At 62.7% G+C, this 18,157-nt stretch overlaps 5 protein-coding genes across 5 annotated transcripts; 3 read left to right on the top strand and 2 right to left on the bottom strand.

Annotated features, from left to right (window-relative positions):
• The first annotated feature begins 24 nt into the window (after positions 1 to 24).
• Positions 25 to 3,918, top strand: CHLRE_10g465150v5 (uncharacterized protein). The gene has a single exon (XM_043067233.1). The coding sequence runs from the start codon at positions 120 to 122 to the stop codon at positions 1,698 to 1,700; it is 1,581 nt and encodes a 526-aa protein (XP_042920630.1). The 5' UTR covers positions 25 to 119; the 3' UTR covers positions 1,701 to 3,918.
• A 144-nt stretch (positions 3,919 to 4,062) lies between these two features.
• On the bottom strand, positions 4,063 to 5,524 carry CHLRE_10g465101v5 (uncharacterized protein). The gene is made up of 3 exons (XM_043067232.1): positions 5,137 to 5,524; positions 4,621 to 4,824; positions 4,063 to 4,550 (listed from the first exon to the last, which is right to left on the bottom strand). Exons 2-3 carry the CDS (start codon positions 4,630 to 4,632, stop codon positions 4,296 to 4,298), a joined length of 267 nt encoding a protein of 88 aa, XP_042920629.1. The 5' UTR covers positions 4,633 to 4,824; positions 5,137 to 5,524; the 3' UTR covers positions 4,063 to 4,295.
• A 48-nt stretch (positions 5,525 to 5,572) lies between these two features.
• CHLRE_10g465050v5 (uncharacterized protein) lies at positions 5,573 to 10,114 on the bottom strand. Its single transcript, XM_043067231.1, has 5 exons — positions 9,396 to 10,114; positions 9,015 to 9,248; positions 8,714 to 8,881; positions 8,453 to 8,571; positions 5,573 to 8,326 (listed from the first exon to the last, which is right to left on the bottom strand). Exons 1-5 carry the CDS (start codon positions 9,948 to 9,950, stop codon positions 6,088 to 6,090), a joined length of 3,315 nt encoding a protein of 1,104 aa, XP_042920628.1. The 5' UTR covers positions 9,951 to 10,114; the 3' UTR covers positions 5,573 to 6,087.
• Positions 10,115 to 11,094: 980 nt separating this feature from the next.
• CHLRE_10g465026v5 (uncharacterized protein) lies at positions 11,095 to 12,203 on the top strand. The gene is made up of 3 exons (XM_043067230.1): positions 11,095 to 11,580; positions 11,895 to 11,978; positions 12,046 to 12,203. Exons 1-3 carry the CDS (start codon positions 11,503 to 11,505, stop codon positions 12,067 to 12,069), a joined length of 186 nt encoding a protein of 61 aa, XP_042920627.1. The 5' UTR covers positions 11,095 to 11,502; the 3' UTR covers positions 12,070 to 12,203.
• A 471-nt stretch (positions 12,204 to 12,674) lies between these two features.
• On the top strand, positions 12,675 to 17,900 carry CHLRE_10g465000v5 (uncharacterized protein). The gene is made up of 12 exons (XM_001698576.2): positions 12,675 to 13,009; positions 13,094 to 13,135; positions 13,692 to 13,706; positions 13,794 to 13,996; positions 14,108 to 14,306; positions 14,433 to 14,635; positions 14,839 to 14,861; positions 15,031 to 15,236; positions 15,430 to 15,717; positions 15,911 to 16,019; positions 16,217 to 16,364; positions 16,551 to 17,900. Exons 1-12 carry the CDS (start codon positions 12,817 to 12,819, stop codon positions 16,620 to 16,622), a joined length of 1,701 nt encoding a protein of 566 aa, XP_001698628.2. The 5' UTR covers positions 12,675 to 12,816; the 3' UTR covers positions 16,623 to 17,900.
• The last annotated feature ends 257 nt before the right edge of the window (positions 17,901 to 18,157 follow it).

Genomic DNA, 18,157 nt, shown 5'->3' with positions numbered 1-18,157 from the left:
TCAGCGCGCATACATGTGACGTGCCTCCTCGTTGCTCACCTGGTGCCTCCCCGGTGCCGTCGTACGTGTTGACGATTCAATGACGCAGTACTCGCTCGTACGCTCGTTCATGCCTTAACATGCAGGTCAATGAGTACATGGACCGCCTGGGAGTGAGGTACGCTATTGTCAGCTGCCACTACGCCATGTGGGCGGTGCGCCGCACGTGCTCGCCACCGCCGCCGCAGGTCCTGCTGGAGAACCAGACCGAACCCCAACCCCGGCAGCAGCAGCAGCTGCAGGCGCCATCGGTGGGTCCTGCAGCCGCCGCAGTAGTCCGTGCCCGCAGTACCGGCGTGACAACCCGAAGTGCATCCGCCGCTGCTGCACGTGCGCTGGCTGCTGGCGCAGGCGGCGGTGGCTGTAGCGGCAGCGGTCCTGATGGCATGGGTGGTGTCGGCGGCAGTGGCAGCGTGGCAGGTACCGGCAGCAGCAGCCGCAAGCGCGGCCGCGCGCGCGACGGGGTGCTGCACCTGGCAGGGCCCTTTCTGGCGCCAACGGAGCACACGGACCAACAGCCGGCAGTCACAGCCGCCGCCGCCACCCTGTACACCATGCTGCTCAGCCTGCCGGAGGTGCCCGACCCACCTGCAGCAGGGCTTGCGCGGCGGCGGTCGCGGTCAGCGCCGCCCGGGCAGCCGGACGCAGGGCCCAGCCGCAGCAGTGGTGGCGGTGACGGCGGTGGTGCAGTTGGTCGCGGCGGGCAGCCCGGGGGCGCTGCTGCCGGCGGTGCGGGGCACACGGAAGGGCAGGCCGTGGGCGGTGCGGGGCTGGCGGCACATGGCAGCCGGGCGGCGACGAGCCCGCCGGCGGGAGCGGCAAGGCGAGCAGCAGCCGGCGGGGAGGCGGAGGCGCAGCCCTCGATGCTGCAGCATTGGGACGAACAGGGCGCAGCGCGCCTTGCGCTGGCGCCCGCCTCTCCATCCGAAGCAAGAGGCGGAGACGGAGCGAGCCTTGCGCCCGTCACCGGCAGCAGCGCGCATCACTGGCGGCGGCGCGCATGTTGCCTCCGCCAGCCGCCGCCGCTGCCGCCGCTCCTCATTGAGGCCGACCCCGAGGTCCTGCACGTGGGCTACGCGGGCCTTGCCTGCACCGGCCGCGTCAACGGCGAGGAGGCGGTGCTTAAGATCCTGGACTCGGACGAGCACGGCGTCGCGGCCTTCGAGGCGGAGTGCAGTGCCTACCGGGCGCTGGCCGCGCTGCAGGGCGACGTGCTGCCGCGGCTGCTGGCCGCTGGCCGCCTGGGTGACCTGGCGCCGCCGCCACCACTGTCTGGGGGGGAGGAGGAGGAGGAGTGGGAGCCGCCGCCGGACGGCGACGTGCGCTTCATCGCCACCAGCCGGGTGCGGGGCTTGACGCTGCGTCAGGCGGCGGAGCAGTGGGGCTACATCCAGCCGACGGCGGCGGCGGCGGCGGTGCACGCGCTTAAGGTACTGCACGCGGCGGACATTCGCGCTGCTGGCGGCGGCAGTGGCGGGCGCTTCCTGCACGGCGACATCCGGCTCAGCAACTTCATGTTCCTGCTGCCGGCTGCGGAGGCGGCGGTGGGGCCGCGCTGCGTGGTCATTGACTTGGGGCTGTCGCGCCTGGACGGGACGGAGGCGGAGCAGCAGGCGGAGGTGCGGCAGCTGGAGCAGCGACTCCAGTGCGGCAGTGGCTGAGGAAGAGCGAGGGATGAGTGATGAGTGCGAGGAGGTGAGGGTGGCTGGCTTCAGCCGTGGCCGAGGGAGCAGGCGGGAGGAACGGCAGGGTGGTGGGCCTGCTGGGCGGGTTCTGGGCAGGACGTGCAGTTCGGAGGTTACGAATGGGATGCGCGCTGGGCCACGGTTGCAACTGGGGTGGACATGCGGCCGCACTATTGTGCGGTGCGGTAAGAAAATGAATGACTGATTGCGGACCTGGATGTGCCAAGACAAGGGGCATCATGTAGCGCAGCAACAGGTGGCTAACAATAACGAAAACGCTTGAGATTCTTGCATGGACCGTGTGCTCAGAATAATGCATGTGTACGAACCGGCGGTGTCTCTGTATGTCCTGATACATTCATGTGAGGGGCTACCCTGCTTACTAGAATGGATGCAAGCTCAAGGCATGAATGACTGTCACACGTAACGGGTCCTCTGACAATGACGGGCTCGGCATTTGGCAGAGCCCGCTCCTACCTACATGCGCTGAGTAAGAAGGGTTCAGGTGCGCTCGAAGCAACTGTGCAGGATGCGCGTTCACTGCCATTCTAGTGTAAATGAGGGTTACCGATGACGGGCATTCCGTGGATGGTATGGAGGCAAGTGTCAACATCATCGAGGGCGCAAGACCGAGAACTCTATCTAGCGTACGGAGGGCGGGGAGCTAGCGGCGTATGTGTTGCGGATGGGCGCCGGTTGGCGACGATGTTGGAGGATGGCACCTAAGGAAACGCATAACAACCACCAAGGTAGCTTGTGGCGTGGCTGTGCCTTGCCGTGGACCGTCTGACTGCTGATCCGCAGCAGCAGAGCTCTATGACTTCATGGCTGTATGCTTTGTCACAACTGGTCGGTACTAAGCAACCTGATGTTCTGCTGTGCATGCCTGTGATTGGCTGGCTGCCGGGGTAAGCCGCAGCAGGGCAAACTATCACGGCAAGCTCGCGAAAGGATCTGTGCCGTGGGTGTACCATATGCCCCTGCGGGGTAAGCCGGCGCAGCGCAGTGGAGCCCTGTCGTTTGCTATGGCGTTTCCGGCCCCAACATGATGTGTATAAGGGAGTTGGTCCCATGGATGGCGCGCTTCAGGAAGTCCGCGAAATGTTTGAGCGCGGTGCGTCAGGTACCCGTACTCGTATATGACGAGTGCGAGAAACGTTACTTGGTCGATGTCTGGCGCCAGGTGCTTGGGTCAGGCCCCAGACGGCATCTGCCCGTTCCGCTTATACGGCCGCCGTCAGCCCGCGCTACTGCGCAGCGCATTGCCGCGGCCATGGTGCTCCTGCCGGAGGACTGGGCGGCGGCGGCGCGGAAGGTGCAAGCGCCGCGCCGTGACGCGGTCTGCGGCGCCGGCCTATGTTGAAGCCGTGCGTGTGGTGGCCCGGGGGTTGGTTGCCTGCTGTTCGTGCAGTGACGTGACTAGTTTGTTAGCTGTGGGTCAGCACGGACTGTGCACCCAACCCAACCGGCAAAGTCCGGCATTGCGGGGATGCCATAGGCAATCATAGGCCCCCAACATAGATGCGTGTGCTTAATAGGTGCCGCGTCAGGTGTCTGGTGTCCATTGGGCACCAGGAGGGGAGGGTTCCATCACGAGCCCTTTTCCTGCCCTCTCGGGCAGACATCTTGTTTAAGCTCTTGGCGTGGCGGATGTCGAAGGTGGGCCGTCTCCACTACGCTTTGCTGTTGTAGCTGTCGTGAGCGAAACACGTGCATGTGTGTCTGTACCACTCGAACATGAGATGGGGCTAGAAGGTTATGTGTTTTGATGTTGTTTCCTGATATCTGTCGGCGACAGCACGGTACACGTGCTTGTTCCGATAGCGCGTGCACCAGCGCACATGTGGGCACGCTTGCGCTGGCCTGTGAACTTGAGCGCAGTTTCGCCAGCTTCGCCGTCTTTTTGTGAGTTTTTGGTGCATTTGATTGGTGCCAGCGCGATTTGATGTGTCTTGGCGGATAGCGTGTTGTTCTGCTGCTGCGTTTTGCTGTGTGTCGAGATGTGCTTGTTGGCCAATCAAGTACTGCCCGAGATACGATACCGTAATGGTGTCTGTTGCTCATTGAGGAGGATTACTCCACTTGCCGGAGTGCTAGTTCATTTGCCTGGGCTGCCGCCGCTGCCGGGCCAATCCATAGGGGCGTTGTCATGACAGTTGGTGACAGGGCGCTCAGGCTGTAATGAGGATGGATGCGTGCTGTCCCAGCAGTCCAGGCGGAAATAAGCTCTCCTTGAGACGTCATATGTGTGACAGGGCCTGCGTCTTTACGGCGTGGGCGCGTGTGCTACCAAACAAGGACAAGTGTCCCCCTGCCACGGGAAAAGGGGCTGAGCCCCTCCACTCTCTGAGGCCGAACGTCCTCATCACCCGGACATAGCCGGGGTCGGTCTGTACAGGCACATAGCCAAACCAGGTGCTCAGCAGCCACACCGCCACTGCAGAGCCAGCCAGGACACCACACAATTGACAAAAGCCGCACTACTTGTCATGCTGCTGCTGCCCCCTGCCAAGCATACCCTGCTCACCCCATTGTGGCCTGCTACCTAGCTAGACACCGGCGGCCAGCCCCTCAGCCTGCGCGCTTGCGCCAAGTTTTGGGCGACGCTGCGCTCTCCTCCACGTGGCCGTTCCCGTCCCCTCCGCTACCAACATGCGCACACGTGCCGCTGTCGCTGTGTCGCTGCTGGGCCGCTGCTGGGCCGCCGCCGCCGCCGCCACCGCCGCCAGGCTGTAGTGATGCGGGCCGCACGTTTCCAAGCAGCATCTCCACCAGCGCGTGCCGGATGTTGGTTGCAGAGTTGACGTCCCGCCCCTGCACTTGCCCCTGCATTGAAGCTCGTGATGGAACATGGCAAGGGGCAGGAAAGCGTAGTCCCGATGTGTGTGGCTCCCACCCGTGCCCACATAAATGCGTAGCAAGAAGGGACAAGGCATTGGTGCGTCGTTCACGCGCTGTTACTGTACCGACGGTAGCTGGCAGGTTGTGTCGATGTTTTGCTGACGCGCATTCCTCACGCTCCGGGCGCCCGGCCAAGGCGATAGCACCACACAGACTCAATGCGACGCCACACCGCGCGGATAGCATAGCCGATGCGCACCTGCAGGCAGGCGACCGGCGTCCACGGATGAGTTGTGTAGACGAGCACTAGCGTAATGCAACGGCGTGCAGCAAAACAATGGCCGGGCGACAGTGTGACAAACAGGGGCAAGAACAAGGCGAAGCAAAGCAGAAGAGGGGCCCGAATGTGTACGACGGCGGGCGGGCCGAATGCGGTGCAACACGCCAACAACACAACCGGAGGTGAGGAAGCGTAGTAACGCGGGCCAAGACAGGCACACGAGACCCCCGCTGCCACCCACGCCGGCGCATACCACACGCACTGCTCCCCCTCTATCTGCCCACCGCGCACCTGCTGCTGTGGCGGGTCTTCGCGCAGCCCTCTATCGCCGATGGCGCCAAGTTGCCAGGGCCGAGCCGATAAATAATATGAAGGGTCACGAGAGGCGCAGGAGCTTCCGGAGAGTAACGAGGCTCCGTAAGGCAAAGGAAATAAAGCGGGGCGCGCTCGCGCCATAGCGGGAGCTGCGAGTTCGGTCAGCATTGGACTGTGCTCGCTGGCCGGAGTTTTGGAAGTTCGGGGTCGACTGGGGTTGGCTCGTTCGAACTGGCGGTGCAAACTTCCGGCGAATGGGCCGGAGTTTTGGCCGGAGTTTTGGGCAAACTTCCGGGGCCCCATCCCCGGAAACGGGGTCTCCACATCGGCGACCGGCCGAAATTGACCGAGTGCCCCAATTTGGACCACCCCTTGAACTGCCGATCTGCTGTGACTTTTGTTGTCCAGAGCGTTGTGCTATGATCTTTGCTACATATGATTGCAATTGACTCGCTCGGGCTGGCAAAACGGCTCTCGCAACGACTCGCTTGCCCGAATGTCGCGAATGTCGCGACATGACCAGCTCAGAACGTTCAGCTGAGGCGCGCCCCCGAGCCAACAACCCCATTACGCCTGCATAGTCCAGCTGCCGCGGGGCGCGCCCACAACCATCCGCCCGCAACCGTGTGCCATGACGGACGAACCCAAAGCCAGGGTCCCGGCTGGGTCCCACACTCATGCTGGGTCCCACGCTCGTGCAAGTCCGCGCCACATACATGCGCATATTGCAGCGCCCTGACCCTGCATCTCAGAGAAGCTTTGCCGCATGAAGTTCAACACAGTCCCAAAGACATCCTGCACACGCCCTTGTCACACCCGGCACACTCAAAGTGAAAGAAGATTGGCCATCCTGCTGTGGTTGTGCTACCAGCCACACATGTTTGCATGTGCTAGTGCTACTGTGTTGCTGGTCCTAGGGAGGGAGGCTTATGCGTCCATGTCGCTCTCCTCAGTGAAGAAGTCCTCCTCATCCTCCTCGTCGCCACTGCTGCTGCTACTGCCTTCGCCGCTGGCCTTGTAATCCGAGCCGTCATCTCCCCCCGCATCAGAGCCAGCCGCCCCGCCGCCAGCAGCTGCCCCGTGTTGCATCCACACAGGCGCCCGCCGTGCACGCTGTGGGCACTGCCGCTGCTGGTCGGGAACAGTGGCCCCGTCGTCCGACTCCTGCTCTTCGCCCGCCGCGCCGCCAAGCAGCTGTTCAGGCTCAGAGTCATCACCGGCGGCAGTGCGGCTGCGACCACGCCCACGGCCGGGGCCGCGGCCACGCCGGCCACGGCCTCTTCCCGAGCCAGGTACAGCCGGCGGCTGAGCTGCCACCGCCACGCCGGCGGGCTCTACAGCAGCAGGCAGTCCCTGCTCTGCCGCCACCGCGCCGCCTTGCTCATCCTGCTGCGCCGCACCCCGGCCACGCCCCCGACCACGCCCTCGACCCCGACCACGACCGCGCCCCCGACTGGGTCCAGCTGCTGCAGCGGCTGCCGCCTTCGCCGCCTTTGCTGCCGCGCGCGCAGCCTTGCGCGCGTCCTTCTCCGCCTGCAGCCGCTCTTTCGTTTGGAGCTCCGCCCGCTTCACAGCCCGGTGCTCGCTTGCTGTAAGCAGCGATGCGCCCGCCGCCTGCTTGTTGAGCACCGTCTGAGACAGCGCGAACTCGAGGCGATGCGCAGGCCCCTGCACAAGCTGCTGCAGCGAGGGTACGGGAGGCCGCGCCTCCGTGACAGGAGTGTGGACGGCCGCTGGGGGCAGCGGCGGCGGCGTGCCGCCCACCTCCGACCAAGCTGCTGCCGCTGCAGCCATCGCGCCATGCGCCGAGGTGACTGCTGCGCGCTGCGCCGCCAGCTGCTCCCGAAGCGCCACCTCCTTTGCTGCAGCCTCGCTGTGAGCTGCTGCAGTAATGTCGTAGGCTGCCTTTCGCCGCTCTAACAGCGTCACTGGCTCCGGGGGCAACGGCGAGCCAGCACGGCTGCCGCTGGGGCTCTGGTCTGACGCCACCGTGTCATCATCGTCACCTGCCTGCTGCGCTGCAGCAGCTGTGAGTGCAGCGGCGGCACGGCGGAAGCCAGCCCCAGGGCCACCACCACGCGGCGCTGCCCCAGGCCCGGCACCCAGCTGCACAGCGCCTTCCGCCGTGACTGCGCCAGTCCCTGTCACGGTCTGCCCCTGCCCAGGCTCCCCGCCCTCGCCCGCGCCAGTCCCGCTGCCACCCGTGCCGCCCTCAGCTGCAGCAGCCGCTGCTGCAAGCATCACCAGCCCTCCCGCCACGGCGCCGCCACCGCCGCCAGCTGCGGCGAGTGCACCACCCGCGCCAGCACCGCCCCCAGCAGCAGCAGCCGTCGCCGCGGCTGCAGCAGCCGTCGCCGCAGCTGCAGCAGCCGTGGCGACAGCTGCAGCCGCCGTGGCCGCAGCTGCTGCCGCCGCCGCCGCCTTGCGCGCCTCCACCTGAGCTGCAACCGCCTTAACCGCCTCCAGGCTCGGCAGCGGCGCGCGGTACACGGCAGTTGCGGTGGGGTCCAGTGGCCAGATGCCGGTGACCTTAAAGCCCTGCGTGATGTTCTTGGGGCTCAGGCCGACCGACCAGGGCGACTCCACCTTCACGTTCTTCTCCTTGCGCAGCTCGGCCACCGCGCCGCCGGCACAAACGTGCGTGAGGATGTGCATGATGTCCTTGGGCCGCACGGTGCGCAGCTCGTTGCCGGGGATCATGCGCCAGCTCTGCAGGTTGTTGGTGTAGTTCAGCTTGAGGGAGTGCATGCATGTGCGGTCCAGCGGCTGCAGCACGTGAGTGCTGTGCGGCGGCAGGCCGATGACGTGGACACGGTTGGCGGCGGCGAGGTCCAACACGTCGACGTGCACGTGGGCGGCGAAGTTGTCGAGGACGAGGATGACGAACTTGTCCGCGCGGAGCACCGCGGTGTATGGGAGGAACTTCTGCTGGAACCATCGCAGGAAGATGACATTGTTCATGTACGCGTTGGCCTGCTGCACGCAAGTGGCGTGCTCAAAGGCGGTGCCCGCCAGATCCGCGGCGCAGTCTGCCCACCAGTGCGGCGGCTTGTTGTCCGTGCCCTTGGTGATGACCAGCGGTGGCGCGTGACTGCCGTCGGCGCAGATGGCGATGAGGATGGTCACGCTCTCGCGGTTGGTCTTGCCAAGGGTGTATGACTGGTGGCTACAGGGCGTACGGGACAACGGGACAATTATAAGCAAGGCCGAAAAGCCGTGCGTGCAAGGGTGTAAAATGCTCTGGCTTTCAAACACGTACATACCGTATGCTCAACCAAGCTGAGGTGCTCACCTGCCGCGCCGCGCATACACCTTGGTTGCGCTCCCGTCCGGCATGAAGCACGTCTCGTCCAGGTTCCAGCACATGTCCGCGGTAATGCTGATGCCCTCCGCCGCCAGCTCGGCCTCCTCCTGTTTCGCAGCGGGAGCAACAACAGTATCGCGCACGGCCAGTTGTGTGCGGTGAGGACAGGCCTAGCCGCCAATGAACACCGCCCCTCCTCCCATGCGACCTGCGCCATCCCTTCTCGATCCCCTCGCGCACCAAACTCACCCGCTGCAGGACGGTGTAGAAGGAGTCCACCTGCTCCTTGTACAGCGTGAGGCGGGAGTGCTCCAGCGGGTCCGACTTGCGCAGCCGGATGCGGTGTCTCCAGCGCTTCTCGAAGCCCTTGTACCACTTGTTGCTGGGGCGACCGGCCAGCAGCCAGGCAGTCGGTACCTGCGATGGCACGGGAAGCGACACCAAGCAGGGTCAGCGGTTATTGACATCGCGCATTACCATCCCACCCGTCCTGCAGCTAGCTGCATGCACTGCTTGCAAGCAACGCGTGACCACCCAGTAATGCTCTTACCTCCCGCTCGCGCGCCCGCACGATGTTGAAGATGAGGCCCGCCACCTGCTGCCGTGACACTGACAGCCCGTGATCGTTGTGATACTCTAGCGACACCACCACCGCCTCCTCCTCCTCTGGCAGCAGCAGTGTTGGGTGCCCCGGGCGCTGCACACGCGGCGCAACTTGCGGTTCCGCCGCGAGCTGTACCTCGGCCGCCTCTGGTGCGGCTGCCGCCTGCTTAGCCACTGCGTGCTGCCCAGCCGCCAGCCCGGTCGCATCCCCAGCCTCGCCTGCGCCCCCACCGCCACCGGCCCCTCCAGCGCCCGCCTCAGCCGCTAACTCTGGCTAGTGCTGCGCCGCCGGCGCTGCCTGCTGCACAGCCGCCTGCGGCATTGGTGCCTGATCAACAGCCTCTGCCATGGCCTCTCCTGCAGCCGCAGCTGGACCCGCCCTGCCGCCAGATACCGTGGGGGACATGGGCGCCTGCCTGGCGCCGTGCGCCTGCATGGCGACACGTGCAGGTGAGGCTTCCTCCATCCGCGCCTCCGCCTCCAGCGCCGCCACGGCCTGTGCCACTGGCGACTGCTGCTGCGGCGGCGCCCACGGCTGCCCAGCCGCATACGTGATGCACTCCTCCTCCGACCGCGCTGCGCATTGCAGCTTGATCCACCAGGTGATGAACGTGGTCCGGGGGAAGCCAGCTGCTTCGCACGCCTCCCGCTGCGACGGCTCGTGGTGCCGCTGGCGGGCTTTGTAAAGCCGCTCCTGCTGCTTCAGGTCCGCACAGGCAACCCAAAACTGCCGATCCTCATACTGGCGGTATTTGAAGCGTTTAATGGCAGGAGACGCCGCAGGAGAGGCGCCGGCCGAGCGCCCAGCGGCTGCAGCGGCGCCAGGGCCCGACGCAACGTTGACATGGCCGGCCCGAGCACTGCGCCGCTTTGCCGGCGCCATCTGGCCCCCGTTCTAGGCACCACAACATCTATTATGAGTTATGGGGGCGGCAGCAGGTGCTACGCGGCCAGCCGGCGAGCAAAAGGCTGGTGGCCCAAATTTGCGAAAGCGATGACGAGCGAGTTTGACCTCGGCCGCGCGAGCCCGCCGGCTGGCTTGTCAGGGTATTCTATCTATATAAGTAGAACTTATAGCCGCGGCGCCGTGACCTAAAGCTTCATGGCTGTGCCAATCGCGGGGGTGGTCCAATTTGGGGCACCCTGGGAACTTTTAGTGCTACGGCATGCTGGTCATCTTTGGGATCTATGTCTGCCGCTATTGGCACACCGACCGATTCACGACCGGTTGCCCAACCGACCTGGGCTCATACTGTCGATGGCTGTCTGCATCCGCCGGAGCCTCGCGGCCCTTGATGCGCAGTGTGCATCCTGCCGCCCTGGCGATGCTGACTACATGCATTGCCTTGTGATCGCTCTGGTGTTGTGCAGGTGCGCCGACCGGCCTGGGCACAACAGGAGCTGGTGAGTGGGGCTTGTGAGGGGCAGGGGGATTGCACCCAGGGGAGGTGGCAGAAACGTTCATGCAGTTTTTGCACGAACGTTTCGATGCGTTACAGGCCCAGGCGACGCGGTCTCTGGTGCCGCTTATGATGATACGCATATGATCCACGTATGCATTGTGCACGATGGTTACATGCGAACTCTCGCAACGACATCGAATGCCTTGCGATCTGCATGCATGGACACATGGAACTGTGTGATTCGATCGTTTTATCAGCGAAGTCATATTGCGGCTTGCTACAGGAACGCAAAAACAAATCCTGGAATCAGCAGGTTGTCGCTGCGAGTGTGCGTGGCTTGCAAAGCCAGCCTGCGACGACCCCTTCCCCCCTTACCCATGAAGGTCGGCAGCCATCCATGGGATGGTGTGTATCAAATATGAAGTGAAGTGCCGACGTCCAGAGGTACAGCGGGGGGGGGGGGTGTTGTTTCTCTGGGTCGCAGATGGCCCTTCGCGGCGTGGGTACGGCGTGCCCCCGCTTGTCGGGCTGTCCCTTCAATTGTAATCCGCATCCTTACCCATAACCCATACTCCCCCCCCCAAACTCCACATTCCCACCCGTAGACGGGCACCCCATAACCCCCCTAAAGCTTCTACAATTTTCGGCCGTTCAAGGCCGAATTTCTAGGCGTAGAAGGAAGATACGGGCACTGTGCAGTTTGCAGTGCTTTTTCTGTGTGTGGTTAAGGTGGTGCACACTTCTCGCGCCTTCCTGCTTTGTGAAAACCGAAGGCCCGGGCCGGGGTGACCCTTATAACGCCAATTTAACTTTAATTGCTCAACTCTCTTGGCCGGCCCTCGCAAGGGGCACATTCCTGCTCCTAAGTTCCCATATGGTGTCGAGCAGCGCAGCAAGCCTAGCCGGGTCTGCATTCCGCATCACTTCCTGCATGCCCTTGCTAAAGTCGAGGCCGCTGTCTCGGGCTGTCTGTCCTCAGCTGGTCGTAAGCCTTACATATTATCAAAACGTGGTGCAGCCTTCAAGAGCAACATGGCCCCACAGGCGGCTACGCAGAGCAAGGAATGCAGCAAAGATAACAGGGGTTGCGTTGGAAGCGTGTGTGTGCATGTGGGCTTGTGTGCGCATGCGGGCTTGTGTGCGTGCGGGCCTGCGTATGCAACTACAGCGAACTTAGTGGGTTCATGACATACTTACTGCTGACATAGTTCGTGGGGCCAGCAGCCCCCAGCTCCCAGACCCAGCCTGCATTCCCTCTCTCCCCTAGAATCCCATCATGCGACGAGGGAACAGCTGCGCAGTGACTGAGCCAGTGACTTACGGCCTTTCAGAGTCCGCACGATTGAGCTAGAGGCTTGTCGCACACGCATGCACTGCGTCTGTATTGACAGTCCACGCACCTCCTCTATATGCTTGTGTTGTAGGTGGCGCTGGCCCAAGCGGCGCTGGCCCGCCTCGCACTGGCCCAGGCGGCATTTGCGCGAGCGGCGCTGCTTCCCAAGTCGAAAGTGAGATTGGGGCTGGAAACTGGAAAGGCTTGGTGTTATACGCACCCATCTCCAAGTTTGTTACTAGGTGCCGCCCAAGGACACCACTTAGGTTATGCAGGTGCCTTGCTTCAATCTGCAAACACTGCAAAGCGTAGCGTACTGACAATAAGCTTAAGCTTAAGCCATTGACAGTGGATGCCTTCTGGCATGCGCATGAGCATGAGCATGTAACTAACTCCTTCCGACTGTCCGGAGGCGCATATACCAGAACCAAAACCTTCTGGGCGTTTCCCACCGTACTGCCCATTGCCGAGCATTCCAGTCTCCTTGATTCTCCTTGCCCCGTTAGGCCGTATTTGGGTGGCTGGTTACGGTAGAATAGTTGGGCAGAAATGAGTGAGGCGATGAGGCGGGTGTCTGTGTGCTGGTGTCTGTGCCCTGCATCCAGCCTGCACCCCACTACAATGCTCTCCTGAAGGCTGAAGCCCTGTACTTTTGAGCATGGGGTAAGATCTTGGGCTTTCTTACCCCCCCCCCCCTCCTGGTCCCAGTCCTAAGGAGCGGCTGGTGAGGCGGCAGCGCGGCGCACCTCTCGATGGCGCCCAACTGGCATGGTGGCATTGCCGAGATGGCACAAATGCAGCGCGAGAGGGCACAAATAGCTCCACGCCATTGACAGTAAATTTTTCATACTATGTCCTGTCAAAGACCACAGGATTAGTCAGAGGGTAAATAGCACGCGTATACGAGGAGAACTAGGTTTACCAAGCCCCAGAAAGAGGTCGCGTTAGGCCGGCATGTCCCTGCCGATGAAGCATGTATAAACTAACACACGGGGACATAGTATCATAGCATGATGAGCATTCGCGAAGCCCTGCTTTCGGTCGAGGGCGAGGACGCACCCTCCATTCAGCCAATTATAGACGCTCTTTCTGGGCTAGGCTTTGACGAGCGTAAACCGGCTCGCGGCAGCTTTTCTGTGCTACAAGCGGACCAAGTGGCAGGCCTGACTGTTGCGCAGCGGTGCACGCTTCAGGCAGCCGTTCAAGGTGGGGTCGCGGTTGTTCCGCCTGCGGCTGAAGCGGCTCTTGTTCTCCTCGCACCCTAACCTGCACCACTCCGTCATCGTGCAGCTGTAGCGGCTGGCCGGGGCGCGGGGAGCGCGACAGGAGCTGGTGAGTTGGTGTTGCCTGCCCAGACGTGACCCAGAGCGTGGACTCCGCCGCCGTCACCCTAGCTTGTCAGGTTAGGGACTCGCAAGAGATAGTCTTATGACGCCGACCCACAGCTTAGGTGAGCAGCGCTAGCGCTTGCGGTGAGCCGGGCCTGGGTTCCCTCTCCGGAGGCGAGGAGCATGGGGGTTATTTGGGGATCTCGCCTCGGGTGAGCGTGGTACGTTTTTGGGGCCCTGGCTTCGTCCAACGGCTGTTGTCCCACATGTAATCTCTATAAGCTAAGACTCCGGTTCTAGTGCTCCGCGTTAGTACGTAAGTGGTTGAGCCATCGCGAAGAGCGCAGCACAGTACAGGCTCATGGGTAGTAGTTGGGAGCTCGGGCCATCAAAACAGTGCCACGCAGTGGGAGGTGTCCAGGCTTTCTGTCCTTCCACGAGACCCTCCTTTCCGCGAAACCCTCCTCAAGGTAGCTTAAAGCCTGTCGTAGTCTGAGTGCTTCTGGAGAAACCAAACACAGTTGATTGACAAGAGCGTTCTTTTCTTCCGGTGCCAACAGGTGCCAACACGTTCAGTGAGTACTGTACATCAAAACTGGGTGTAATCACACTGCTTGAGACTTTGTGGGAACCCGTAGCCCACGTTGGATCCAATCGCGCAGATGACACGACGGCCACGTACCTCAAGGCCTGCCTGCCTGCGTTCGACGCACACCAACTGTGGGGTTCCGCTTCCCAGCTGCGCCTGTTGCTGGCTGAGACCATAACCCCTGGCCTCCCGCTGCCAGCGCCTGCGGCCGCACGCCTGTTCCAACAGCGTGCCGAGCTGGAGGGGCCGCTGGTGTCGACCGCTGCCTCTGCTGCGGTGGGTGCTGGGGGGTGCGGCAAAGGGCTGGCCTTGCTTGCTAGCTAGCTCAAGTTTACGGGCCTGCCATTTACTGGTGCGTTCTCGCGTGTGTACACTTTCTTGTGACAGGCTGCAAGCGCGGATGACCTGTCTGCGCACGTGCGGCATGTCATGCTGGGCATGAAGCCGTGTGTCGGGTCTGAGATGTACACTGCGAAAACCACCTCTATCGTTGTGGAGGACACGCTGCGGCTCATCGCCGAGCGCCAGCCGGAAGCAATGCACATTCATATGGACCGCAACACGACGGACGCAAGCGAGGCAACGAGTGAGTGGTGGATCGCTTTCTGCGGTTGCGCGTGTGCTAACCTGCCCTGCGCGGTCTCCGCACAAGTACTTTGATAGCGCATGCCATCCATAGCGGCTGGCCCATGTGCTGCATGTTGATGTGCAGTCAAGAGCTTGCGACCTGGCTTCATGTGCTGGGTCAACGGAGCACTGGTTCTCAAGGGCGAGGAAAAGGCCCATTCGCGGCAGCTTGAAGCTGCAATCAAGGAGCTGACAACCAAGATGTCGACCGCATGGGCAGCGGGGCTGGTGCCGGACAAGCGGCCGCCCTGCATGCTGGCTTTCGCCGCAGCAGGGACACTGCTGCAGGTGCATGCGGGCGGGCGGGCGGGCGGGTTGGTGGGTGGGTGGGTGGGTGGGTGGGTGGGTGGGTGGGTGGGTGGGCGTGGGCTCGCGCATAGGCTGGCTTCGTGCTTGCTCATGTAACGTCCTGCTGAAGCATGCTTTTACACCGGCGTCTTGTGCTGACTGTCATGTCTGTCCGCGGCCCACTCACACACGCACACACGCAGTTCTTCTGCATCCAGCCGCCGGAGTGAGTTCATGAAGCGTGTGGTTGTTACAGCTGTTGGGCGGGACAGGTCTCTCCTGTAGCAGTTGCATCTCATGCACCTAGTGTCATGCGCTTTGTAGCAATGCACTGTTATCCTGTGCTTTACTTGAGGGCGTTACTGCGTTGTTGTGTTTGCTTGCTTGGCTTGCAGGTCGGACGGAGACCGCGTGCAGGCCACGCCGATCAGCGCTGTGCTGGACCTCACCACTGCTCTGGGTCGGCTGCGGGCATTGACTGCCTCGTGCAACATCTGGCGACTGCTTGCTGGCTACGCCTCGCAGGCGCCCACCGTGCCCCTGGAGTCCGGGCATATCATGCGCTCGCCGGACGGCCTGCGCACCTGCTGCCTCCTGCAAGGTACGCACGGGTGCATAGCCGCTTGGCTGCTGGTGCGGGTCGTGGTGCTTTTATTCTGTCCTCGTGCATGGTTCGAATGATAGATGCTAGCTGTTGGCTCTGCTGTTGATTGCATGCCGCGAAGTGGAGGGAAAGCGCGCGCCTTGATGCTGACTTCTGCCATCCCACAACACGCCCGCCCAAATGCAAGCAGGCTTCTTCCGCAAGTCCATCGCCAATTTTGCAACCGAGCAGGCGCCGTTCGCCAGCTTTGAGCTGCTGCAGGACGTGTACAGCCAGATGTCGAAGCCGGAGCACCGGCGCCACATCATCCAGGTGTACGACATCGAGGGGCACGCCGGCCCGCAGCTGTTGAATGACGTGTACACGGTGCACGTGGCGCCGGTGGGGGTGCCCTGCCAGGGCGCACCCGCCGACCTGCGCACTCTCGCGCGTGCGGTGTCCGGCGTGCTGCGCGGCCTTGCGGCGCTGCACAGCGAAGGTACGAGTGGCTTTTTGAATCCGCGTGCGTCAGTAATAGGTGGACCGCCTTACGTGCTGCCACTGTCCTCGGCGGGTACCTTGCCTCAACTGCATCAACGGTGGTACATGGCACGTGGAACGCTCTTTCGCGCTTGTGGCCATGCCCGCCTGTGTGTTTGCTTGGGCTGACGACGTACGACGTGCGGTCACAGGCTTTGTGCACCGTGATGTGCGGTGGGCCAACGTCATCTTCCTGCCCGCCGAGAGGCGCTGGCTGCTGATCGACCTGGAGCACGCCGGCCTGCACGACTGCGACTGCAGGTAGGTGCGTGTGTGCATGAACGAGGTAGGAGAGGGGAGGGGAGGGGAGATGGCAGCATGGACCGTGCGCCCTGTAAACATGTAGATTGGCACGGCAGGCTCACTGGCGAGCGAGCTCTGATGTAGCTCTGATTTCGCTCTGTGCGAGCTCGGATGATAATCCGCGTGTTGGACGTTGGCTGGCTGGCTGCCTGCAGTGGGGCGCCGTACCCGCTGCAGCACTGGAGCCATCGCACGCTGGACGCCGGCGGCAAATACACGTTCCGCTCAGACCTGCGCATGCTGGCAGAGCAGCTGCTGTGCTGGGTGGAGCTGGACGAGGGCGGCAGGGACCTGCGGCAGCAGGTGCGTGCGTGCGTGCCTGACTTGCTGGCCCTTGCTTCAGCATTTCACACACACCGTGACCGGGAATGAACAAAGATGGAGCAGGTTCGCTAGATAGCGTGTCTAACGTCCTGCGCTTCCAACATGTCCGTATCAAGTCCTTCCATTGCCGTTCGCGCCCACCCCAAACCCCTACAACCCACCCAGCTGCTGTCTGGCCAGCTCACGGCGGCGGCGGCACTGGAGCACGAATGGCTGGTGGGCTCCGGGCTGGAGTGAATGAACTTCGAGGGGTATGTGGGGGTGAATGTGGAGGAGATTGGGTATGCGAGCCGTCCCAGACTCTGGGATGGTGAGCAGACTGATACCGTGTCTGTCGGCGCCTGGAAGAGTTACTTTGCGCGGCGGCATCAAATAACGGGGCCGGTCGCTGTGTGGAGTGCAGCTGCTGATGTGCAGTGGGTGGGCGGTCAAGCGACCCGCTTAGCTGCCACAGGCAGGTAGCGCATGTCCACGGCTCCGGTCATCAATTGCTCTTTCTGATGAGCGATGCCGTGGCCTCCGCGTCCAGGCCACGGCATCGCTCATCAGATAGAGCAATTGATGACCGTGAGGCGGCGACTGCACGCACGGGGGGTCAGCTGCTGAGGCACTGCCGGCAGCACGTACGGTAACGCGCAGTGCGCGGTGCACTGTGTGTGGCATTGTGGATGGCGCACATTGGGGCCGCGTGATTGATGTATGCCATAGCTTCTCATGATGGGGCCTGCGGCTTTCCCGGCTGAGGTGGTGGTACTGTGCAGCGGTACATGTAATGGATGTTTTTCGGCTGACGAGAGGCATTGTCAAACCTTCAGCCTCACACTGATGCACGTGGTGTGGGCTAAGCTCATTTCTGCCGCAAGAAGGGAGACCTGAAGACTACGTACCTTACTTGTCAAGCCCTGGCGGCTGTACTAATGGCTGCACCTGCAATGCCAGTACGGTAGAAGACGGTTGGGGTTTACGCCAGTAGGAAACCGGTTGGGTCTGCGCCAGAATAGATCTTGGGGGTGTTTTGCTGGCTGTATGAGGCAACCTGCTGTCACGCCAAACTGAGAGTTGTATTGTTTGCGGCGGCGGCGACCTAGGGCCAGGGTCTGTGGACGGCACGCAGTGGCGCTGACGGTGACGGCTCTCACATTGTGCGCAGTAGCGGCACGCACGCATGTGCAGAAGAAGGCCACGAGGAGGTGGAAAGCGCGGCGCCGACGAGCAGGTTGAGATATGCTCATGTTTAGTTCGGGGTCTTTGCTTGCAAGCATTCGGAAGGCGTGGCTTGCGAGCCAGTTGCGAGCCGGTTGCGAGCATGCTCGTGCACACCACCTTGTATCCAACAACAACAACAACAGGTTGTGACCTGATGTTTGTTAGTGTGCTTGAGCTTGCCCCCACCTAAGGCCTCAGACTGGTGCGCGTGGTGTGGGCACAACCCATTTGGACCCCATGGGCCACTTACTTGTCCAATTGCCGTGATGCGTGTTTGTGCTGTGTGCTGTGCTGTTGCTGGAGTGGCCCTGGCCCCCCCCCCCACACACACACAATCCGTCCTGGCGCGCCAGGCCTTTATGGGCCTGGCCCCCGCCACAACCACTTATGGGGAGGGGCCTTCGGCCCCCCCCTGGCACGCCAGGACCGGCCTGGCGGCCGGTCCTGGCCGTTTGGCCCACTCCGGCCGCCAGGACTGGCACGGTCCTGGCTGAAGTACCTGCTCCCAGCTCCGCAGCGCGATGGCTCGCCCTTCGTGGGGACCAGTGGGGACTCACAGTCAAGCG

The sequence above is a fragment of the Chlamydomonas reinhardtii genome, chromosome 10 (genome assembly GCF_000002595.2).
Source record: "Chlamydomonas reinhardtii strain CC-503 cw92 mt+ chromosome 10, whole genome shotgun sequence".
NCBI classification, from domain to species: domain Eukaryota; kingdom Viridiplantae; phylum Chlorophyta; class Chlorophyceae; order Chlamydomonadales; family Chlamydomonadaceae; genus Chlamydomonas; species Chlamydomonas reinhardtii.
The sequence above is the reverse complement of the archived record's forward strand: the minus strand, read 5'-3'. Positions and strand labels throughout refer to the sequence as shown.